The 25,874-nt window shown below is 35.9% G+C and overlaps 2 protein-coding genes across 7 annotated transcripts; one reads left to right on the forward strand and one right to left on the reverse strand.

Annotated features, from left to right (window-relative positions):
- The first annotated feature begins 4,878 nt into the window (after positions 1-4,878).
- LOC117575425 (tyramine/octopamine receptor) lies at positions 4,879-15,912 on the forward strand. Of its 3 annotated transcripts, none has more exons than XM_034259626.2 (6): positions 4,879-4,970; positions 9,778-10,590; positions 11,881-11,983; positions 12,088-12,213; positions 12,694-12,877; positions 13,943-15,912. In XM_034259626.2, exons 2-6 carry the CDS (start codon positions 10,014-10,016, stop codon positions 14,918-14,920), a joined length of 1,968 nt encoding a protein of 655 aa, XP_034115517.1. In that variant the 5' UTR covers positions 4,879-4,970; positions 9,778-10,013; the 3' UTR covers positions 14,921-15,912. The 3 variants fall into 3 exon arrangements, with proteins under 3 accessions (XP_034115517.1, XP_034115520.1, XP_034115518.1); XM_034259629.2 differs by having other exon boundaries at positions 4,909-5,007; XM_034259627.2 differs by having other exon boundaries at positions 4,924-5,319.
- Positions 15,913-17,660: 1,748 nt separating this feature from the next.
- On the reverse strand, positions 17,661-25,572 carry LOC117575383 (tyramine/octopamine receptor). 4 transcript variants are annotated; one of them, XM_052006423.1, is made up of 6 exons: positions 25,151-25,572; positions 23,050-23,413; positions 20,793-20,895; positions 19,909-20,034; positions 18,668-18,851; positions 17,661-18,588 (listed from the first exon to the last, which is right to left on the reverse strand). In XM_052006423.1, the coding sequence occupies exons 2-6, from the start codon at positions 23,273-23,275 to the stop codon at positions 17,839-17,841; spliced, it is 1,389 nt and encodes a 462-aa protein (XP_051862383.1). In that variant the 5' UTR covers positions 23,276-23,413; positions 25,151-25,572; the 3' UTR covers positions 17,661-17,838. The 4 variants fall into 4 exon arrangements, with proteins under 4 accessions (XP_051862383.1, XP_034115448.1, XP_051862382.1 ...); XM_034259557.2 differs by having other exon boundaries at positions 25,077-25,572; XM_052006422.1 differs by lacking the exon at positions 25,151-25,572 and adding an exon at positions 23,744-24,162.
- Between the last annotated feature and the right edge of the window lie 302 nt (positions 25,573-25,874).

Genomic DNA, 25,874 nt, shown 5'->3' on the forward strand with positions numbered 1-25,874 from the left:
CATAAATTTCAAATTGAAACTAACAATTGTGTTTTTTTCCCAAGAGAAAAATTGGTTTCATAAATTAGTTGAATTGGTTCTTAATTTGCAATGTTTATCTCATTTAAATAAATTACAACAAAGATTATGGATTTATTTGATTATATGTGGAAAAGAACATTTTGCATTTTGCATTTCACATTTGCACTCTTTTCCCATTTCATGGGTGTTGCTAAATTATGCAGAAATGATTACAAATCATTGCGAATGTTTAAAAGCAGCATTCACTCACATAATCAATTATATAGTTATAATGGATTATCCGAGCGGCGTAATTCCATTTGTCACTTCCATAATTAATTTTCACAGCGAAATGCATCTGTGTAAGTAAATTAAAATTGGTTTCGCAAATCCTGAAAGGGTTAAATAATGCGATTTCATTTTTCTATTACAATTTATAATGGGCCGCGTTGTGTCCAGTTCCACTGTTTAATTATTTATTGTGTAAAATGGAAGGAATAGACAATAAGCGAAAATATCACTCAACTGGCGAATACTATTTAGATTTGATAATTCATCCTCCACTTTCATGTTGTATCTAAAACAATTTTATTTGCAACTGACCTACATTTTTCCCAACTTTAATATACCTCATTGGCGCATTTTTCAGATGGAGGGTATAAAATATGCAGAACAAAAAGTGCTAACAATTTAAGCCCTCCTTTGTGGAAAGCTTGTCACGTTCTTTGTAAGCGCAACTCTTAGTGAATCTTTTTCCCCCCACAAGCTGTATAGCTGTAGCTTAATAAAGTACTTCTAAATTAATTTGTTTACTAATAGAATTTTCAAATTTGCAATGCAGAAACCTAATTTACGGCTTGCATTATTCGACCGCTGACATCATTGATGTTCGAGATTCCTCTCTCTCTCCCTTCCACAAAGTATTTATGTAGAATGTCTGAAAAGTGACTTGTAAAGCAATGTACATACAGTATATGCTTTGACCAGGTGTAAGTAAAATAAGATAAAACAAAATTATACGGGAAATTCAATTATTTGGAGCCTTTATAACAACAAACCAACAAGCAAAAGGGCAAAAGTTTTGTACAAACTTCGTGACCAACCGGCGTGTGCGGAGATGTGGATCTAGGACGACATATGGCTATGGCAACAAGCTGAAAACACGTTGCATTTTTATACCCAGCACAACTTTACGTGAGTTGGTGGGAAATAATCAATTTGTATGAACATTGTATAGAACTTTACTTTAATTAAAGTTGAGAATTTCTTATTCCACAGTCTGGTTTTAAATCTTCAGCAATATGCGCATTTTGAAGTTTAAGGAGATTACCGTATTCATTTTTTATCATTTTGAAATTAATTTGCTAAAGCATAAAAGTTTTTCTTTGAGCGCCATCCCTATTTCTGGTCACACGCTTAATTACTTTCATTATCCCGCAGTGAGGTTGCATTTTTCAACATTAATAGAACACGTGTCCAATTAGTTTTTGTATGATGAAAAATGTATTTTAGGTGGACGCTCACATTCCTACCCCATTTGAAAATATGGCTAGCAAATGACACGTGTTCTAAAAATAATTTTGTTGGGCGGACAATTTAAACGAGCTTGCATTCGACCGTGTGGGTGTAATGAGTGCAGGGTATTAATTAGTCAAGCTTTTATAAATACAATGCATTCTTACTTGTTTGTTTATATAGATATTTTTTGTAATTGCCACTGCAACGTTTCGTGCCACACTCGTTCGAAGTACTTCAATTTTTCTCGAGTATAAAGTGACGGCACATGTTCGCTGCCGGTCTTCGGGGATTTTAACATTTTCCCCTTAATCAAGTTAATTAATTTACTTAAAACTTGTTGTCATAGCCTTTTAGTGGGCAAATATTGGAAATTTGATCGACCATCCTCTTTTAACTCTGCGGCGGCAAAGAAAATTTCCGTCTGGCCCAGATAAAACGGAGTTGGCTGTCAGAAAATGGAAATCTGATTCGACTAAGAATAGCTTATTGCTCAACTTCCGCACTTTACTAAAAGTTCCTCAGATGGTCTGAGACCGCATGTAGCGTACTGCGTTTGTTCTCCAATTAAGTAATTAGTCAGAAAATCAAGAAATCAACATTTATTTGCAAATACATTCATATATATAGTACACAATTGTATTTGCGCATTTAAGTCGTCCTCTGGGTTTGGTGCGTCCTTTAAATTTCAATTTTCTCTAATCATGTTCACTGCACTATGCATTTGTGTGGTTTTTGCGGTTTTGTACCCTTAGCACTACATATGGTTTGTCGGCTCATTTTTGATTTCCAAATTTGTCACTGCAAACGGCAGAGTGGCAGTTGGACAATACAATGTATCTATGCCGCAGTGGAAACCAAAGAGAACAAGTAAGTGATGAGCATGTGTTTGTGGCCAGTTCACTGAGCAAAACTTGCTACAATAACTTGGGGACAAGCTTAAATGTTTGTATGGTTTGATTTTATTTAGTTCGTAGATTAAAGTACCATAAGCTAGGGCTGAACAACGCATGGTTTGCAAGCATTTATCGCTTGTAAGTCCTTCAACTTTTGCTCGTATATTAAAAGTTCTCACTTGAAACTTCTTATTTAATCCTGATATATTGCATATCATAGCTTTAAATTTAACCTCAGTTTTGTACTTGCTTAAGTTTAAGAATGAAATCAGTACTAGATTAAATATTGTAGAAATAATAGTAAAGTGTTTTAATGTTATTAAATTTATACTTTAAAGTTATTCACTATAAAGTTATGTATCGATTTTCTATATAAAGCAATATTAGAGGTTAAGCTTAACATAAGAAAAAACATCTACAATAAACCTACTTTGTTTTCAAAAGTATGTTAACGGCTTGACAATTTTCGGTGCTAATTAAAAAAAAATATGTAAACCTAATTATCTTGGGGACTTTCGACTTTACGAGTTTTAAAATGCTTTTTCTAATATGAAATCAATAAGACAATAACACATAAAAAATGTCATTCTATTCCTTATAAGTATTACGTATACGTGATATTGTTGTGATCGATGCAATGCTACGACTTCTGAGTAGCAATCGAACTGTGCGGCTAATTTGTTTAATGTCTAAGCCAGTGTGAATACTAATTATAACGCTTAACGAATGTGTAGGCCATAAAATTAGTATTATATGAGTTCAGTATCATGTTAGAGTTAGCCAAAGAGAACGCAAATAATATTGAAATAATTTCGAACTTACTGTGTGGATGCTGTGTGCAACTAATCTCGATTTTCATGCAACATTAAGTTAGTTGTCACCAAAAGATGTTAAGGCGTATTTCAACATTCTGTGAAATAATTTTCGGCTTGGCCAGCAATCAATATTATGTGAAGCAAAAATAGTTATGCTGTCATAATGTGAGTCATATTAGGAAGATAGCCAGGCTCTGGGGTCATAAAATGTCGTACCCTGTGACGCTTTTGCAATAAAAACAATTACAATATGTACAAGCATTCATGCAAAATCTATTATAATGGATATTTTGCGCGTGTCAGTGGGAAAAAGTGTTCAATTGATTTTACAAATGAGTGAGTTTTGCATGTTTTATTAAACAAAAGAAAAAGTTGAATACGAATGCGTTAAACCATTTTGATACTCTATGTGGGGTATGAAATCATTGCAAAGTCTTTTGCATCAAAATTATTGTTATCATTTAGCGGGAATTCTCCCCAATCGATCATAAAGTCTAAATATGATCAGGTGATTCACTTCAAATGCGTCTTAAATACCCACTTTCTACGAAACTACAGGTCAGCGAGTTGAATGAAAAATTGGACTGGGAATCTGGGTATTAAAAGAGGCCATTGCCAGTGTGAAATTTAGTGTCAAAATAAAGAAGTGGTAAGCTTAAGAATAGTATGCTCATGCTCCATGGTAATTAGCACCTTTTGTGCCTCACAGTCGGAGATGGCTCCTTTTGGCCCACCCACCGAGTGTTATTTCAAAAGTGGGAGTTGTCTTTGCGTGCTTTAGTCTAATTACGTGAACGAGCATACACATTTGCCTTGCGTTGTGTGTTCTCTGTAGCTTAATATATCAGTTACAATTCAAATGTAGCCCTTTCTATGCCTGACAGTTAGTCCTTAACTTCTTAGTCCTTAGTCGTTTTGTGCATCCGCAACTGCGCATGCGCATGATTATGCATGTCTTCCCATTAATTCTCACCACAACATACGTTCCACAAGCGGAAGCGGGAAAAAGTACATTTCGCAAATGCATCGATAGATCGAATACCCATGATAATGAATGAGTATTATCAATCAATGTGTAGGCTTTAAAATGCCTAAAAATAAATGTGTTACAAATGTTTTTGTTTACGGGAAATACTTTGGGTAACAGGGTATCGCATAGTTGAATGGCCGAAGTCCCGAAAAATCTTGGCGCGCTTGTTGCTACTAATTATTTTAAGTGCAAAAGTATTCACAACAGCTACAAGTCATAAAACGTATAAGGCACTCATAAAAATCTTTATTTAGATTACTGGCGTCTCTATTTGTTGTTATGTGGAATCTTCGAAAGACAAACACGAGTCGAAAAACCATAGCGATAAAAGGATTAGGAGCATTACTCCCCGACTATTTAATTTCAAAATGTGCATACACATACGAGTATGTAGGAGTATCTACGTACATGTGAATGGGATCCACTTATTGGAATTGTTCTACTGCCGCCTTCTACTGTCGACTGCTACTTCTGCTTCTGATACACAGTCAAAGTCAAATTTCCCCACTCACACGCACACGCACACACTAACACACTCGCACACACCGACCGTAGAGTCAGTCGTGTGGCGTGTATCTTTCGTGTCCGACAGCAAACTCGCAGATACACGCTCTCCGTCCGCCGAGCAACGAATATGTTACGCTTGTCAAAGCAGGCGGCAGTTTTGTAAGAGCTCTGAACCGATGCAGTCGCGTCTCTCGAATGTTTGACCGAGTGGGTGATTATTTATCAACAAAATCGTTAGACGAGTGTACGTCAAATTTTGATCAGTGCTATTTGTATCAATCACACCACACTGACATCAAATATCGTCGTAATACGTCGTGTCGTTGGATTTATTTGTAATTAATGTGCGACCTAGGACAACCGCAATACATTGAATAGTGAATGCGCTCCTTATCAGTAGTAAATGTTAAATGTTTTTTTTGTTTCTGTCGTTTGTCAACAAATCAACAACAAACACGACAACTGAGTGCGAAATAATTAAGTTAACTTGCAGACTGCATAAACAAATTACTTCCACAGAGTGTGTTTTGGACGAGCCTACATCTACTATTACAAGGTTATTGTACTAGTGTGTGTGTGTGTGTGTGTTTGAGTGTGTATGTGTGTGTGTGTGTGTGTGTGTTTGAGTGTGTATGTGTACTCAGAAGTGCTCGCATATATGTTCATGTTCATGTTCGTACTTGGACATTAAAGGGAGGCGAGTTTCTGAATTGCACAAAAGTCGAGAAGCCGCTTTAAGAACAAGGCCAGGCCAATTGTGCAACAACAACAAAAACATCGAGAACAACAACCAGGGCCATATAACAATCGCCAACCATAAATGCAAAAACTTTTCACTGGATCTCCGCGTTTCCCAGTTTCCGAGTCCCCCACTGAGAAATTCGGAAATTCAAAAAGAAAAACTACTCGTACCAGCGATGCATTTTAATATGTTTCAGCTGTGTTATCTGTCAAGTTGCGGTCGTAATGTGAAATTACTTATGGCCAAATGCTCCAGCAGCTGCGGTCTTAAAGTCATTACGGACAGCTGGCAATTGTTAATGGCATTATAATGCTTCGATTCAACCCAATTCTTTCATTTTTCGCAACATTTACATACCATAATATACTATGCATAACATCACAGTTTTCTGATTTAATTTCGCCCATTAATAAGATGTATTCTCCTCAACACAGAAAATAGAATTGAAATAAAAATAGAAAAATATAAATTTTTAAAGCTCTTAATGGAAGCAGCGGAATTGCTGTTAGCTTGTGAATTGGGCAATAAGAAAAAAGGTCAACAGCTGCCGCACAAAACCATAAAAACCAACTGGACCTGCTTACTAGATGTGCAACATAAAACGATGAGTCGAAATGCTAGACTAGCAGACACCCTCGATACTCACACCTCTTCCGCAGAAATCGCTTTTCTATTTTATTGTCTTTGACGCATTTTCACCAGCCATTTTTGATAGGCGTGCTATTGGCCATATAAAAAAAAACATAGACATTTATCATACTCGTATATATCGTATGTATCTATTTACTGCACATATGAAGAGATGTCTGTCAATGTTTACAATTATTTATTGATGCTATAAACTCATAAGATATTGAACTTTTAGTGTGAAATAAATCTTCCATTGGCACAGCGGAAATTATCTATGTTCTATATGTGGTCAACAAACCCCAAAGGAATTTCCATTCATTTTTCGCTTGTCAAGGCAATGCTAATGCAACACTTTTGATTTCAAATGTGTAGCTAGATAACAACATATTACAACATGCTAATGGAAGCGACGCTATTGATATTGAGATTGATAAAAATAAGTAATAATAATGAGAGTGCAAACAGTAATAACTCTGCATGTGCAAATAACACTCTCTGTTATACTCCTAAATTGGTTTTAACTAGTTTAATCTAATGTGAAATTTATAACACACTCGAACTTTTGCGATTGATTGTGAAGAAACTGCCGTCGGTTTCGACGATTGAAATACTCCGATTGCTCTTGTGATATATAGTATGTATCTTGAAACAAAGAATTTGCGACTTCTTCTTGCAAGCGTATAACGTATAAATAAAAATGAATCACCGATAGAATCATAATTCATGTGTAAATACGAGCACGAGCTGCAGAAGAAGAAGACCAAGTAAAAAGCACAAAAACTTTATTGATTTACCGACTTAGTCTTATCTTAATCCATCTATTTATAAAGTTGAATTAAATGATACTCTTTTTTGTGGAATCGTGGTAGCATAGAATTCTATGGGGTACTTCAGACGTCAGCAGATTTCACGTCACGTGACGTCACATTATGCAAATAGCAGAGTTGTTTTGAAATCAAAACAGTTATATAGTGCACCATATATAAAGCGGCATTTGTATATCTCAAGTTCCAAAAATTGTTGGCGTTAGGGGGGAACAGATACGTAGAAGCGAGTATTTGTGAATAATTGCATTAGGAAATCGCTTGATTTGTTATCATGTGGGGGGCGATAAGCAAATGTATGACGGCTTGATGACTGCCATAAGGCGCGTACAAAGTGTGTGTGTGTACGTGTGTATTTGAAAGTGAATGTGAAACAGAATAAAATATCCTAAATAAATATACTTATATTGATGAACTGAAAAAGTGCAAAAATAAAAAAGATACACACAGAAAGTATGTTTTATCCTGAGGCTTACATAAGCCTCTTCTTTCATTTTGTGTACATATTCCCAATATGTCGGTATGTCAGTCTGTCTGTATGTCTGTATGTTGATACACTCCAATGAACGCCCGCCACGGTGTCTATCGCGTTTTAGGTTTTAATTTGCTTATCACATGCACACACTCACACACCATCGCACACACACAAACACACACACATTCGCAATATGCTCGCACACTGAGACAAACGTAATCGCAATCAGCCATGGCATTTGGTGAGCGCTATCAGACGTAAAATAAATAATACTTAATGCCACATTATTGTCAGCGGCAACGTCGAGAACTGTCGATTTCAGCCATACTTGGCACTGTCCGCCTTCACCATAACTTCCATCAGTTTACTGCCATTTGCCGTTGTGACCTCATATTATACACTACTAAATACAAGTAAGTAAGTAGTGCGAAAACGCCATCAGAATCGAAGAGAAGCGGGAGGAATCGGACATTGCCTCCCACATTCACATCCCCCATCCACATCTCATTTGTGTTCATGGCGTCGCGTGCTCCTAAAGGTGTCACTAATTGTGCAATTTATTTTGGTCTTTATCTGTTCACTTTAAATACTATTAAATACTGCGTTCGCAGTCATATCGAGCGAGTTTACAGTGCATTGTGCCCTCTGTCTATATGTACATATATGTTATGCACGTTGATGTAACATTAGGAGCGGCGCACGTGCCGGAAAATCCACATCGACCATGTTACAGTCCGACGTGCCTAAAGGCAATCAAGTTAAATCAAATTTAAGCAGATTATAAAGAATTGAATGATACACGTAATTGGTGAAATTGCCGCTTCAAATTTTCTTTATGCAGCTCAATTTTGCAGCTGATTTGGCCCATTTAAATCCGTTTTGATTAGGTCCAACCTGCTTTGTAAAACGCATTTGGTGAGTGTATAAAAGGAAGGCTGCTCTGCTCTTCATAAAAAAGTTATTTAACGCCCCATCGTTATTAAAATTTACTGCTGTAAGATACAGCTTGATAATCTAATCTGATCCGTGCGGTTTCCTTGCTTGAATTAAAAGTTACACGTTTACTGTGGTTTCTTGTTTTTAATGGAATGGAATAAGCAACGGCAATTGATTGCCAAATAAATGCCAACAATAGTTAATTAAATTAAAATGAGAAAATTGAAAATATATTTTTAAAGCATTCAAAGAGTAGTTAAAGAAATTAAAATGAGAAAATTGAAAATATTGTTGAAAAGCATTTAAACATTGCGAAAATGGTTTAGCAAGCATATTTTAAGTGCATTTTTCTTAACTCACTTTTTGCTCATTTCCATCGTATATTCATTTGTCATTTTAAGACTTTTACCATTAAGTGAACAACAATAAAATTGTTGATTCGCTTGCCGAGAAAACAAGAAGCAAAACATAATAGATATTCTTTAGACCGCAGGGACTTATATAAAAGTACTTTCGAAATGAAGAAGCTTTAAATTTATATGTCCATGAATAATGCTCAAAGGGAAGGGAATAAAAATTGCATGAATCTCTTTTCCCAAAAGACAATCCAATTGTGTTCGAGCTGCCAAGAAAAAGAACCGAAATTGGACAACCAAAAACTGCCAGTTAGAGGCGAAATAGAGAATAAGAGAAGCGTGTGACGTTGGAGCTAGCGCTGGTTGCATATAATTTGCATTTACTATACTAATCATATATGTATGACTTTGCTATGCATTATTATTCGCTTACCGTTCGCTTGCTCAGCGCACACACACCGCAGCGCACCCCACCGCATCACGTATACGCACCCACTGCCCAAAAATTTGTGCACACAAAAGCGCAGACTACACAAACCGCATAGCCCAACACTTTGCCGCACACCACAACACACCAATCGCGAGCAGCCGTTGCCTCCACGCGCACACACACACTCACACTCACACAAACAAACAAGCGAACACACAAACACATTTGCACAAAGCTAACAAGCAGGAGTCCTCGCGTTGAGTGTGCTCGACTACAAGACACTCTATATACTCAGGTGCGAAGTGCTCTAATTGTAGAGCGTTCAAAACGCAAACACACACACACACAATGCATTTTGGTTGAGTGAGAGCTCATTATGAGTTTTTCGCTCTTTTGACGTATGCTTTGATAACCTGACAGTTATATTCTTAGGTATAGTATGTAATAGGTAAACACACCTGTCACGCGGAACATTTGATGACGCTGCTTCTTTCTTATTTTGCTTTGCACTTTGAGCAACTCAAAATCAAGAGTGCAATAAAAATTGGAATTTCAATTGAGATCGATTGGATTCGTATCAGCTTATTAACTTTAATATTACCTTTTTTCTTATCGTTACAGACGATCATTGATCAGCAAGCACCATATAACAGAATATATATAAAAATAATAATCAAATGTGAAAAATGCTAATATTAAACAATTCGAAATACTATGGCAAACATAAAGCAAAGTCAGACTAACTACTCAGCAAGCAGCAACCAGAATACAGCAGATCTTCCCTTCAACGTGGGACTTTAGCTACTATGTTGAGCCAAGTAGTGGAATAAGTTGAGCTGATTCTTGCGACAGCACCTATGGGTGGCCATTTGCAGTCGGATAATCGTAGCGCCTTATTCCCGCAACTGATGTATGTGGCAACAACTTTGCTTGCCACAAGCGGTGTTATTGGATTTCAGCAGAACAATTCAATTGCTTACGAAAATCTTCTCGAAACATGGAACTTTGACAATCGCACCCTGTCAGCAACACCCACGCCAGAAACCACAGCCGCAGCAGCCGCAACAGCAGTTGGAGCAACATCAGGAGCACAGCAGCCATCGTCTCAGTCAATTTTAAACGATTCGGTCCATGATGCCATTGACGAAACTGTGCCGACCCTAACAACATTCAATTACTACAACGAATCTGCCGCAGCGGCCGAATGGTCTCACTTTTATGATCTCATCTTATCCTGGCAGGGCATTTGCTTGATTGCCGTCTTCTCCACATTCATCGTAGTCACAGTCATTGGCAACACGCTCGTCATACTCGCAGTACTGACCACTCGAAGGCTTCGCACTGTTACAAATTGCTTTGTCATGAGTTTGGCCATTGCCGACCTGCTTGTCGGCATTTTCGTCATGCCTCCGGCTGTAGCTGTTCACCTCATTGGTAAGCAATCACATGCCCAAGGTGCCCAAATACTTTGAGGGCATTTTTCTACCTTTAAATATTCACTTTAATTATGCAACATTTGCTAAGAGTAAAGAACGATTCATGATTTATTTAAATTGTGCATTTCACACTTTCTAAATTAAGACGTTCAATTGGAATTTCCTACCAGTAATATATAATTGTACTTTTGTATTCTACACTGAATTATTTAAGGCGCGACATTTCCATTTTTAGATAATAATATCAAAATATTCACTTTAATTATGCAACAACTTATTTAAAATTTGTATTTCATATTTTGCAAATTTCCTATAAATAATATATGTAATATATTAATGGAATATTTAACTTCTAAATACTCATTTTAATTATGCAACGATTAATTCAAATTTTGTATTTCATACTGACTAATTTAAGTCACTTAATCTGAGTTTTGTGCCCATAATATATATATGGAAATTAATGCACAACATTTGTTAGTCAAGAGAGCTTCCAAGCAAAACTATTAAATTAACAGGCAGCCTAATGGCTTGAAAATTAAAGCTAAAATGTTTTTAATTCAATTTTCCAGTAGAAGCTACTCTGAATTAAATGAGCAACAGCGTCTGTTTTATACAGAGAAGCTCTTGAAGAAGAACAAATTAATTTCTCTCCATTTGCCAACTATTAACATAACATTTTGTCTTCCCTGAGCAAAAAATCTACTCTTAGCTGTATAGAAGTGCAATTGAGAAGCAGAAAACGTGTAAATGCCACACGAAGAGCAACAAGTTAAACCAACTTTTACACCTGCTCAAGCCTTTAAACTCGAGCAACAAGATTTAGAAGATTTCACTCGTGCATTACTAACTTAAACAAGGCATAAACTCCAAAGAGCTTACATAGTTTTCAAAAAGATTTTCACAAAATTCCAGACCCACACCATTAAATTTCATCAGATTTACAGCCGTCAAGTATGCAGCAGTTGCTGCTTCTGTGGGTTGATTTAGGTCAGGTAAGCGGACAGGGCAGCGGACGGAGTCCATAGCCTTGGCATTTTGGAGAGATATTAAATTGAAATATTCGGAAGAAGGAAAATCAAACTGTCAATGCAAATAACCATCGTGTTTTTTCACTGCCAATATGCCAACAAAGAATACTTTTTGATTTACAACATTTGATTTCCGCTTTTGACAGTGGTAAATGTCGTACAATTATGCTAAGCACCTTATACTAAGTATCGCTATTTGGTTCGGTTCTTTTATTGACTCTTTATATATGTAAACATACCATTATGGTTCTTTTCAGGCTCATGGCAACTCGGTTGGGTGCTCTGCGACATTTGGATATCCTTCGATGTATTGCTCTGCACCGCATCTATTTTAAGCCTGTGCGCAATCAGCGTTGATAGGTATTAAATTGGAGCTTAAATTATCATCTTAAAGCAGCGGCAGCTCAAGCGTTTTCATTCTGTTTCTTTCTATCTATTTTCCTTTTTTATTTGCGAATTTATAGATACCTTGCTGTTACACAGCCGCTCACGTATTCCCGTAAGCGACGTTCGAAGCGCCTCGCGCTTTTAATGATTCTTATCGTTTGGATACTGGCGTTGGCCATTACGTGTCCCCCCATGCTAGGCTGGTGAGTACTATTATTATACACTCCTACGCTCAAGAGGCAGGCGTTGCTCTGGGAATACCATAGTACATAGAACATTAACATATCTACGCTGTTATGTACCATACATACATATGTATGTATTCTTTACATCCGTGTGCTGAAGAACATCCCACGCATTTTGCTTACCATAACAAATAATGTTCTTTTTAAAGAGTAGAATAATTTACGACGTTTTTAGACATGCATACTAGTATATTATATAAATATGCAAACAGGCAAAAATTTGTCTACAGTTGAGTGTAATCGACATGCGAACACACTACTTCTGAAAATAATTAGCGGACTTTTATCAGAACCTGCATAAGCAATAAGGTATTCCCTTTGGCTTAAGCTTTTTCGACAAATTTCTCAATTCGCACGAAAGTAATTTTAGAATACTTTTAGGTAGAGATTATAAATATTGATTAAAAACAAATTTCGCATTTCTTTGCTTTATGCTAGGTACGAACCGGGACGACGGGACTTAAGGGAATGTCGCTACAATCAAAACGAAGGATATGTCATATTCTCGGCGATGGGATCCTTCTTTATTCCCATGGCTGTTATGATTTATGTTTATGCGCGCATTTCTTGTGTTATTGCAAAAAGACATGACAATATGACCGACATAAATGTGCACAATAAGGTAAGCAATGTCTCTTATTATCTGTATTCTTCGATACATATGGAAGGAATTCAGCAAGTTTTATAGTTATCGAATTTATTGGAAATGTATAAAATATTTAATTATTTCTTTTAACTGTGGCATCTGTCTCAACACTTTCGGCAATGTTTGAAACGAAAGCACTTTTCATTGAAAGCAGAGTTTCATTGTTTAGTCAAAAACTTAAGAACGCAAATAAACAGGATAGCACCTTTGCTTCAATCAGCAAATTCGACTCGTGCGCCAAAAATAATAAAAATGCCAAATTGCTTTCCGGAGAAATGGTAAAAGTCAAAAAGATGAAAAGGGCAAAAGCTGACGCGAGACGTTTATGCCATGAACACTGCGTATTGTGTATACATTATGCAAATTTCAAAATAGTCAAAATATACAACAATCAAGTACGCAAGTGTAAATAGAGTATATGTCTGTCGATCTAGACTTTCTTTCAATGCATGTCAATTTCATTGTATTATATGATATATGAAAAGGGCAAAAGTTTATGAGATGCGTTTGTCATGAACCCTCTGAATTGTATACATATTATGCAAATTCGAAATAGACAACAGATATCACAGTTAAATACACAGAAAAAAAATAAGTTGTCTCTATTTATTTAATTCTAACTTGCGAAATGCTTATGACTGAGTCACGTAACACTTAAGCCCAGGATTTTACATGAAGAAGAGCTTTGACCAAACACATTGCATTAAAATTATAAAGAATGATACCATGATTAGAGAATATTTTAGAATGTTAGGTTTATTTTGACATTTGAATACTTAAATGTGATTCATTTAACAACTTATCAATCAAAGCCGAAAATACTTGATTTTTTAAGTATTTTTAAAAATAGGGTATACAGCGTTCGATCTAACCTGACTTCAGTTCAAAACAATTTCGCTGTAGGCATTTAAAGAAGTTTTCCAAACAATACTTAAGGATTGTCTGTTGATCTAGACTTCGTGCTTAGTGCTAGTCAAACACTCGTCTTACTGTAAGCACACATTTAAAGAAGTTTGCAAACAATGTTCTATTATTACGCAGAAATTCAAACGCTACACGGCCGCCGATGTTGAGAATGAATTTTCGGAGCAGGAGCACAGTTCGGGCTACAAGCAAAAACAGGCCACGGCGCGGACTTTCTCAAATCAGACCATATCGAAGGATCTGCATGAGAGTGTACTGAGTGATAGCGACAATCTCGGCGTGGCAAATTCAGGTGGTGGTCACGCTGGAAATTGCCAGTCACTGTTGGCGTTGCCTTCCACACACAGTGGCAGTGGCAGTGGCAGTGGTGGTGGAAGTGGAAGTGGAAGTGGTAAAAGCGGTTGCTATGAACTAACGCGACCCTCCTCTTTGTCCCTGAAACGCACGTCTACTGCTTCAACGACAATGACCACAATGACAAGTGGTTTGGGTCCAAGCAGCAGTCTATTAGATGCACAATGGCAGGCCCAACCACAACAACAACAACAACAACAACATCAGCAGCAACAACATCATCACCAACACCAACATCATACGCGCAACAGCCTTCAGCATGCACATCTTAGTGTGGGCAGTGCGGTGGTCGGTGGCGGTGGCGGTGGTGGTGGGGTTAACCGAGTGCGCGGCAACCATTATCATCAGGCAGCAGCAGTAGGAGCAGGAACAGGACCAACCGATGTGGCTAGTGCAACGTCAACCAATATGAAATCTCTATCGAATCGCATCACCTCGCTTAAAAAGGAAAATAAAACGACACAGACATTGAGCATTGTCGTCGGCGGCTTCATTGCCTGTTGGCTGCCTTTCTTTGTCTACTATCTCATCACACCATTCCTTGCCGAGCATCAGGTCAGCCGCATGCTGGCCAAGGCGCTCACCTGGCTGGGCTGGTTCAACAGTGCCATCAATCCATTCATCTATGCATTTTACAGTGTCGATTTTCGCGCTGCCTTTTGGCGCTTGACCTGCAAGCGTTTCTTCAGCGATGGCCAGAAACCGCAGTTTCCCACAAACACCATGTCAATCCGGCGATAGTTGTGGCATATCCTCAACTACTCATCACCTCGTTCCTCCCCTCTACTGGTAATGAGAATCTAGCAATTTGGCAGCAAGCTAATCATAATACTACTGCGACTGCTTCTAGGCTGATGGGAAGAAAATTATTGTGAAACTTGCATATTATTATATCCTGTTCTGCTTAAATATAATCATCACCCCCACATACACACAGACACACACAGAGACACACTCGCACACACACACACAATGTAATTAAATTGTGAAAGGTGTAATCAAATGTTAATTTATGCAGTTTGTGTGTTGCCTTTGGGTGTGCTTTTCTCAGAGAGCCAAGGAGCTAAATATACCCACATACTAAACAAATAGTTATCAAGTCAATCGCAAGCATGTTTGTACTTACATTTATCTAGCCGAATATTTAATACCTTTGACATTTAATCCAGCTATATACGATGCAGTGCAATCAATTAACAAATCAATATATTATACAAGTCGTTCCTATATCAGGGTATATCCAAACACTCGTATCACACACAATAGTAGGTCAAAGTTATCCAATATTCTAAACTATTCAAAAATATAAGCATTGCTCAGATCGTCACATCATCAAATTAATATGAAATAAAGTCAATAAGGATCGGGGCCAGGTCGAGGTGTAACAAAAAGGTTACCAATCATCTCGCTATCATAAATATTTTTAATTATTTTTATCGGTATGTACATATAAACACACAATTTTATAGTTTCTAAGTAGAGTCCTAGTATTTATGCACCCATTCTTCCCTGTAATTAAATTTGAGATTAATAACTATCTACTTCCACAGCAAACATCATAGTATTGTTCTATGTACCGAATGGTATTTTAAAACTATGAAATTAAATATACATACATACATATATATTAAAATTTTATTGTGATTTAGTGTTAATCAAAACCAAAAAAAAAAACAAAAGAACAGCTACCAGAAAAAATACAAAACACATACATATGTACACGTAGTTTAACTATATAACTAACATGTGCGTAATGATGTGGCACATATTTATTATTCCATTGTTGTAAGTAGTAGCAGCTATAAAATGTAACAGTATTTTTGCTGGATTTACTCTAAAACCCTCATGTAAAATATCATATTCAAAGAACATGTCAAAACTTTATCGCAAAATTCCACTTTACCCACCGCTCAGTATCATTTAAACATATTATACAAGAATAAACTATGCACTCAAGTATGCCATACCCTATTTTTACGTACACCAACGGAGTTGTTTCACTTTTCCTATACCTCGTATACCTACAAACATAACATAATATAATGCATATTAGAAAATCAATTTTAATTCAACGCGGGTAACTAAAGAAATTCACAGTTATATTCATATAAAAAACAAATGCAAGTTGTGGAGGCTCTTAACGTATTGTACTTGTAATATTAAACAATATACAACAATTGCTTAACCATTATAAATAGGAAGTAAAAGAACAATAAAACATTTCCCAAAAAAATTTCACAGTTACATATTGTTTTTTGGGAGGGTTGAAACTGAAGCCAAAAGATGGTTATAAGACCATTTATAAATAGGCAAAGTCATTTAATCCGACCAGATAAAGTTTAGGAAAGTTTCTGTGTGTACTTAATCATATATGTACATAACATGCATATGCGTGTACACACGTATTTCTTGTAGTCAAAGTTGTTGAACTTTTTGTGACTGCTTCATTAGCTTAAAATGCAAAATGATTAATTAAATGCTGCAAACTCGGAAGTAAGCCAATGGATGTAAGCCTGTGCAACTAGTCGAGCTGAAAAATACTTGGAAATTTTCATGTGTGTGTGTATGCACACAAACCATCAAACCATCTCATTGTTTCTAATTACACGACGGTAAATATGTACAGACCATTCACTTTTTTTTATACATTTATGTACATACCATACATATGTATGTATATGTATGTAAAGTCAAATGATGTCAGTGCAAGGAGCCATGGCAACAACAACGAAAAAAAGAATCCAAATTACAGTGGCTTCAAACTCGTTTACATTGTGACAGCAAAATGTGTTTTAATTCATTGGAGACCCTTTTTCCTTCATTCTTAATAATATATGCATGTACATGCATAAGTATATATATATTTAAATATATACATATGTACATAGGTATGTTTGTGATTACGTAAGTCTGATGACCGCATTCTCTGTTCTTTTTTTTCTGTATTTTGTTTGTTGTTGTTGCTGCTGTTGCTTTCACCCTTTTCAAAGCTTACTTTCGGCTTTAAAAAATAAAAAAAGAAAAGTGTAAAAATGCGACTTCCACAAGCAGCCACAAGTGCTCGACCATTAAATACCCCATGCACAGGAAAGAGATTTGTAATTCCATACAGATGCACTTGGGTCCTGTTTGCTGCACTCCTGCTCGATGCTTGGTGCTCGGTGCTTGCTGCCTCGTCTGCTTCTCATCGCATCTGGCTTCCGTTTTTATTATTCAATTGGGGAAGTTCTGAAACTGGTGTAATTAGCAAGCTGTGCTCATCAAAGGGAGACTGCATTTAAAGTAATATGTGTAAGTAGCAGCATATACCCTGTTGCCCTGCTTAGGAATCTATGGAATTCACAGTCACGCCTAAGGCGGCTGATAAAAAGTATACTTTGTAGGGTCAAAGATGTCATCCTTTCCTTAGAAATGTTTACAATTGTGTGTGTTTGGTAAATGCGAACAAAACTCAACTTGATTTTACACAATTTGCGTTGTCTTTTATTATAAATAAACTTAGTGTTAGATAATACAAAGTATGCTTAAGTACAAACATTTAAATAAATTGTATTTTACTTGTGTTTTGTGTGGGTTTTGCTTCGGCTATGAATATCCTATCAAATAAATATATGTATGTATATGGTAAGAATGGTTGTTGATTTCATTTTGTGCGTTTTTCAGGCACGAAACATATTCATATGATTTCGCGGCAGTTTCTGCTTACAGATTCTCCGACATGTCAAACGCCAGAAGGCAGCACGGAAGTCGGGGTTGAAGGCATAAATGAAAGGATTAATGGCACAGTTAACCCAGCCCACCCATGTGAAAAAGGACATTAGACCCTCGAGCTTTTTCAACTGCGGCAAAAAGGGTATCAACAGATAATACACAAAAAATGGCGTCCAGCATGCGATCAAACCTCCCATGACAATCGTCAGAGTTTTTGTTGTTTTCGAGCTCTTGGTCTTTGTCGACACTCGCATCGGGACCCGATGGCTAGCCATGGGTCGCCTCATCCGTTGCGAATTGTTGCTTGATCGATCGGCCACTTTGCTGTTTGTCGATGTGCCCACCGATGAGCTCTCATTATAATATAATGCTGGCAGTGACATTGCCGAGGCACAGCGTGTGTGATATCTGCAATTATTTCCTGTACACTGCATCAATGACGAGACGCGGGATATCTCCATAAGCTCATAGAATGTGGGTTGATGTTTCAGTTTCATTTTCTTATCCGCAAACTTTGTCTCCTGACATTTGGTGCACTTCACGTTGTTGGTGCTGAATATGGGATTCGCTTGGGTGCGGATGACACTGCAACGTGCCTCACAGCACGGCAAACATTTGTGAGGATTGCAACGATACTGTTCCGATTCTGAGATGAAATGCTCACCATCCACCTCATACTCAGCAGTGCGTTCTGTATTCTAATCGCAAAAACAAAACAAAAAAACAAAATAGGATGTCAGTCTGAGAGGGAGAAGTTAAAAAACACAAAATATTTACCGCATCGCGTACAATGTGAGCTCGACGTGATGTGAGGACATAACCAATCCTAACGTACACATACAACATGACTGTCAGCGGTATAAAGAAGGAGCCCATAGCCGAGTAAACGACATATCCTTTGTTTTGATTGTAACGACAGTCGACAAAGTCCTGTTGTTGTCGATTCCTGCCTGGTTCATACCTATGAACAAATGTAGTCGAAGAACAGACAGTTATTTGACTTTATTGTAATCTTTCTTTCGCTGTGTTTTGCTGGTTTCTTAGAAAAATAAAATTAATGTCTCTTCTCTTTGTGTTCGTATTTATTTGCTAGGTTACGACACAACATTGTGTTTTCTTTTATTTTTTTTTTTGGTAATATACAAATGAATGTTTAATGTGTGTAGTAAGAAGTAAAGTAAGCTTAAACGTATTAAAATTAATATGGAAAATGAGTTTCTGAGAAATATTAAAAATAATGTTAGTGTTACTTATTCATATTTCGATTTTAATTAAAGTTAATTGTAAATAATATGAGTATAATTAAATCACAACTTCTCAAATGCTAATTAAAAGTGTTCTCTTTAGCAACTGTAAAGTGTGTTAAATTGTGCGACACATCTGCCCTCAATCAAAGTAAAACTTTACGATATTATCAATTAAATATACCAAAATGGCATACTTAAAATACAGAAATATACCGAAATGTATGTCTGGTATATTGACATCAAAAGTATTATTCATACGGACATGGCTACATTGACTCTGATATTGATGCTGATAAAGAATATGACCCCACTAAATTATAATTTCCTTCTACACTATGGGAGCGAGTGTAAAATCTATGTGTGCATTATTACCTTTACAATTGTGAATATACAGAAAATAATATCAACAACAAGAAAATATTTCGATATTGTAAGCATACACAGTAAACATACTATGTCGAAATGTGCCAAATGTTTTATTGAGCAATTGTAATTTGAAATTAGAACATTTAATCAAGGTTAAATTGCCGGACAAGATGCCACCTTTGGTAATAATATACTAGGGTATTAAATTTCTCAATGGCACAAATATAGAATTTGTTCGTTCTGGTTTATTTATAAAACCGAAATAAATAGAGACATTCGAGACGGCAAACGAACTTAATTAACTATTTTAATGTGAGCCCAAGTGAAATGTGTACTTGGCCCCAAAAATAGTGTACATATGTATATAGTATATCAACATAATAAATTGGTGGACAGCATACTCACCAGCCGAGCATGGGTGGACATGTAATAACGAAGGCCAGTAACCAAACGCCAAGAATCATTAACAGGGCCAATCGTTTGCAACGCCACTTTTTTGAATATGTCAACGGCTGTGTGACTGCAAGATACCTAAATACAAAGCAATAAAAGAGAGAAGAATAAAAAACAAAAAGTATGTAAGTAAAGAAGAAAAGAGAAGAGAAGCGAAGAGAAGAGAGTAAATGAAAACAAAAGCCAGTCGGCATATTGTTTATAAAGCTGTTGACTAACGTTCCTAGCAAACAGCGCAGCACTATGGCGTCAACAAGGAACTTGGAAATGCCATTAAAATGTAATTGAAACTTCCAACAAAAGCAGCGAGCACTACGTATACCAGCCAGTATACCAATGTAGTATGTTACTATACCACCCACAATTTCACAGTCGACTGTCCTCTGTCCTCTGTCGACTGTCGTCTTTCGTCTGTTGGTCCTTGCTGCTGCTGCTACTATTGTTGTTTCCGGCCATACATACAGTACACTATTGCGGTACTGTATACAGTGCATAAAGTATACGTAACGTTGGCTTTAAACGTTATGCACTGGATGGGTCAATAAAAAAGAATATCTTTGCACAGTATTTGCACCTTTTTATGCGTTTATGACGTCATCCCAATGAATTGCTGCTTTTTTTATATCAATAAATTAGGGCATATCGTAAAATTTAACGAGTTTGTTGACCAAAGGGAATACCATATGTATTTACCAGAGCTATTAACACCAGCAGACAGCACTAAACCTAAACCTAAACCTAAGGTGCAACCTAAGCTCCATACTTACACAGTCACAATTCATAATTCGCTTTTTATTCGTTATTACAAGCACTCGTATTGTTTCGCGCTCACTCACCTATCCAAACTTATGGCACATAAACTGAGAATGGATGCGGTGCAAAGCAATATGTCAAAGAATATCCAAATATCACAGAGCGTCCACCCAAGTTGCCATGAACCTGCCAAAGAAAATATAAATAAATTGAATCCAATTCAAAAATTATTGTATTTGTCAATCTTAGTTTGCAATGATAGCTACTGACAAGAGGAAACGTTATTGAATTTTCATAGGAGAAGTATTTCGTGCAACAAATTTTAAATGTTAATCTAATTGAAAGTCCAGCCACACCTACTGAAACTAAAAGTTTTCTGATCTTTAGAGAAACCCAAAGGATTTGACGCCAACGCTAAATTTTAGAGCAACAAAAGGGCTCTGATTTTCGTATTTTGCATCATTTATGAACTTTGCTATTGGGGTTGTTCTCAGCTAAATCTAATTATATTTGTTGTCCACTGAAAATCTACCAAAAGGGGAGATATAGCTATGCAAAAAGGCAAGCAAAATTTAATTTAATTTTTAGATATTTTATCTTTTACAATTACTTAACATTTCTTATAATAGACAAACATTTATTATAATTTTAATTTTTAGTAAAAATCATAAAAATCACAATTTCATAAGATACTCGTAAAATAATTCAATTTATTTTAGCAAAAGAAAATAAGGCTAAATAAGTATAAGAAAAATTCAAAAATCTTGGTGACAATGCATAAAATTCAGTTCTTTTATGGATGATGTTTATTTAATGTTTATTTTGACTAAAAATAAAAAGCAAAATTTATTTGCGGTCCATGAATTTATTCGCTCTGCAAAGCTTGAATTCTAGAAGCGGAATTAAACAATGATTGATAATCTTACACAGGATATCTCATAGTTTACCACTTTCGACTGAGTTGGTTGTATTTACTTTTATAGATTACATTACAATCAGTAGTATTTGCTAGCATGCCATTAATATTGGTCACGCCTTCTTGATTGAAATTAGTGTTTTGCTTGATTACCAGTACTTGTGCTTTATTTAAAGAACCTCCTTAAAAAGAACAACTGCCCACAAGCCATTAAAAATAAATGTCAAAATTGGGCTTATACTGAAAAACATTATAGTGAGAAAACTAATTGCCGAAATTAATTGATTGCCTAAATAAATGTCGTATTTTATTCGAGGACAGCAATCAGTTTTCAGATATTTATAACCGTTTTCTAGTACAAATACGTCATGTTGGGCCATTTGGCCAGTATAAATAACCTTTTAGCGCCAACAATGATATGAAAATATCAAAGGTTGTTCCCAACAAACTCGACTCGACTCGACTCGCCACTGACAAAAGAGCTATTCATCAAGGGCAAACTTTTTTGTTACGTGAGCTTCATCTACCGAATTTGTTCACAATTCGGTTCACAAATAGCTCGCATGCCTGATAGACCATTCACAGCACTGCAACTATAAACATTGTGGCGACTTACATCCATCCACCCAGCCCTTAATCCTCGCCGTTATTATCTGTGTTTTTATTTTTTGTTTTGGGAGGGAAATTGACCATTTGTTTATACACAAGAAGAAAAAAGTTCTTAAATGTGTAAAGTTGCAAAATTCAGCATTTTGGGAATTTGAAAGGCATGCAACTTGTTTTGAGCCCACCTATAAAAGTATGTAAGTATTCATAATTAAGCGAAGGAAAACAATTACCCCTTTCTTTGCTCTTAGCTCTTGAATATTTTATTTTGATGTTTTTGCGTTGCAAAAATTGTTTCAAAAATTCTTTAATACGGCCCAAACGCTAAGAAATGTGTCTTCAAATTGCAGAGATTTTAATCTCTTGAAAGACATTCAAATTTTAAACAAAAGAGTGTTAAAAACGTTACTCAGAAAATACAATAAATTAAAATTCAGATACTACTTGCAAGTATGTGATAATCAATTGGAAAAATTTGGTTAACAAGAAAGTATTAAAAAATATATATTTCCATCAATCATATTTGCTTTGAAATGGGTTTTTCTAAGAGTTGTATTACTTTCATGAATGCTATAATAAATTTGAGAAACATGAAGAAAAGTTTAATAAATAGAAAGTATATAAAAAATATCCATTGTCATCAATCATATTTGTTGTGATTTAAAATGTGTTTTTCTACGAGTCTCTGTGAAGTTATTCTAATCGATTTTCAATTTAATTGATTTTTAATAACAAATCAAGGCATTATTTTGTGGCGGCACATTTCATCGCTTTCAATATTTTGTTGGCTATTACTTTGCATATCTATTTATACATACCGATGACATATAGAGCAACTGCTGGAGGCATCACGAAAATGCCGACAAGTAAATCCGCGACGGCCAAACTCATCACAAAACAATTAGTAACCGTGCGAAGCCTTCGTGTGGTCAGCACAGACAATATAACGAGCATATTGCCAATCACGGTTACAAATATCAGAAGTAAGAATAATGCCACGGCAATACACTTTGACCAGTGCATGTTCTTCAAATAGTTGTTCATTTTGCAATGATTATTGTACGATCTCTCGACTCTTAGTCATTTTGTTCAAATTTTCTTGTTTATATTTGATGAATACAATTTGTTCTTGCATTGTGTATAATTCCCAGTATTATTTGCCGGCAATCAGACGCTAATTGGCTAATAAAAAATAGAAAGAGAAATTTTAATAGTTATTAATTATTTAGCAAATAAAAACGAATTTCAAAAAATAACAGACGAGTGGTACAATTGCCAGAGAGATACGCGTGTGCTTCAATTGTCTGAGATACACTCGTGATTAGACTTACACTGTGGCATCTAAATCCAATTTTAGTCAATGACATAAATCAGACTCCAAACACATTCTAATAACCTCTAGTCAGTCATGCTAAAAGAGATAAGTTTCTGCTCCTACTCGTATGTACACACGTCGGCACTACGTCAGTAAATCTTTAAGGTAAATAATATTTGTTAGCTATTTTGACACACCTGCTAAACAAATATGTAATACAAACGACGCCGCAGACAGAGATTCACATAAACAAGTTTAAGAGATTGTTGAATAAAAACTAAAAACTTCATGAGCGAGATTTTATGCTTCATTTAAAGTGTTTGACCATTGATACTATTTGTAATCCGATCGCATTGCTTTACACTCTTTATATCGCTTGTCAGCAGCGTATTTTTTATTTCATTTTTGTGTAAATAACTTGTTGCTCGAATATTTAATTGGTTTGTTTTGCCATCGATTCAACATGCCACGAATTCACAGTTTAAACCTTTATTGGCTTCTGAATTTCACTCGTTAGTTGGTGAACAAAAAAGAATTGTAAAACAATACAAGGAATATTTTTATTGTTGCACCCGCACGGTTGCTGTTAGCACACGTTCACAACAAACTGGCGACGGGGCAACTCATTGACGATTCGCTGGCGCTGGGATTGAGCGCAGCCAACGCTTCGTATGCGCAATATTTTTTATTATTGGCGGCTAAAGTACACAGAATACGGCGAGCTAAAACAACAATAGCAGCAACAACAGCATCAACATTTGGGGGGAAAATTCTTTAGCTATTTGCAACTTTTTCGTTGTGTTGCTTTTTGGAATTTTTATTATTATTTTTAGCTTTATTTAAACGCGCGCACACATTTTTTTTTTTTTTTTTGCTATTGGCTCTCTCTCTTTGGAAAATGTACTGAAAATTGTAAATAATGCCTTGGATTCAATTATTCAGAAAGAAATCATACAACACCAATACAAAACAAAAAATAAATAAAGAGACGTAGTAACAAATCAAAGACTGAAATATATATTAATCAAGTAACAAAGTTGCATTTACAATCGAAGCAGAATAATATCGAAGCGTTTCTAATGGAATTGTAAATGAAATCACAACAAGTGAGTGTACGCCAGACGATTCTGCTTAGAAATAAAATATAAAATCAAATGAAACAACACTCCAATAATTCGATTTCAGATTTCCGCGAACGAAATAAAAATATGGAGTTCAATAATGATAATGATGAAAGTAATTCGCATTATAATAATACAAATTGTCGTTAGGTTAATGTGACACTCCATTTCTCAACATCGAGGCAACTTTCATGACTTAGGAACATCAGCAACATTCCCATTTTGACACAGCGAATAATGAATTGCGTGTTTGTGGAAGAACTCCGTGACGTGAGTTTGGAACAAAATTTGTGGTTTATTGCAACAAGCTCAGAAGTCAGAACTCATTAGGCCTCAACCATTTACACTTGAGAGTTTGGGACGCAACTTTTTCTGCTCTTTAAGTCTTGACATTATTGATTATACTTACGAGTACTACGTGTTGCCAGTTTAGTAACGCTTTTTAATTAATGTCAACACAATTATAATTAATTGTATGTTTACCCTGGGTAAATTCATAGCACACTTATCCGTTGAGCTGAGTAAACCATTTCCAATTGCGACAGGAAATAACAAATGTTCCACTTGGGTTCCTTTTGGGATTGCGGAGAGTTGGACCGTTATCAGCAAATTAATTGATAAATTTATCTACTGATTATGGCTTTAATAGACATTGACATCTCACTTTGATTGCGTTCATTATTAATTCCAGATAACCACAGGCAGATGCACATACACACACACACTCACATACATATGTAAATATTATATATGTATATATTTACAGATGTTAACATATGTTCAGTAAACTTGTAGAATTTATGCGAAATTACTTCAGCGATTTAAAAAAGTTTGTTTGCGTTAGTACTTTGTAATGAACACGAGTCTGACTTGGAGTTTATTAAGTAATCCACTCATAATGTGTTGATTTTTTGTCTCTGTTTCTTCTCTTTTTTTAGCTTTTGGTGAGAGCCTTTGCAACCTAACGGTAGGACGCGTCGCGTACGACTAAAATAATTGTGGCCGAGCAGAAAAATTTTTCTAATTTCCCAAACGTTTTACTGGTCGTTGGTCTTTATGCTAGCTTTCATTAGCCGGTATATACATATGTATATGGATGGATGAACTACACACATAGATACGCACGCACCCACACACACACATATATACTAATATATATTCTGTAGACGCATAGTATATGTACATGTGTGTGTGAGTGCAGCTTTGT

This window comes from Drosophila albomicans, chromosome 2R (genome assembly GCF_009650485.2).
Source record: "Drosophila albomicans strain 15112-1751.03 chromosome 2R, ASM965048v2, whole genome shotgun sequence".
NCBI lineage: Eukaryota > Metazoa > Arthropoda > Insecta > Diptera > Drosophilidae > Drosophila > Drosophila albomicans.

What these genes read in the sequence shown, in the direction of transcription:
- LOC117575425 (XM_034259626.2), top strand. Translation starts at nt 10,014, where the DNA reads ATGGGTGGCCATTTGCAGTCGGATAATCGTAGCGCCTTATTCCCGCAA. An exon ending in TGCGCAATCAGCGTTGATAG is followed by an intron (nt 11,984 to 12,087) that starts GTATTAAATTGG and finishes GCGAATTTATAG; the next exon opens with ATACCTTGCTGTTACACAGC. An exon ending in ACATAAATGTGCACAATAAG is followed by an intron (nt 12,878 to 13,942) that starts GTAAGCAATGTC and finishes ATTATTACGCAG; the next exon opens with AAATTCAAACGCTACACGGC.
- LOC117575383 (XM_052006423.1), bottom strand. Translation starts at nt 23,275, where the DNA reads ATGAACAACTATTTGAAGAACATGCACTGGTCAAAGTGTATTGCCGTG. An exon ending in TGTCCACCCATGCTCGGCTG is followed by an intron (nt 18,852 to 19,908) that starts GTGAGTATGCTG and finishes ATTTGTTCATAG; the next exon opens with GTATGAACCAGGCAGGAATC. An exon ending in CTCACATTGTACGCGATGCG is followed by an intron (nt 18,589 to 18,667) that starts GTAAATATTTTG and finishes TTTTGCGATTAG; the next exon opens with AATACAGAACGCACTGCTGA.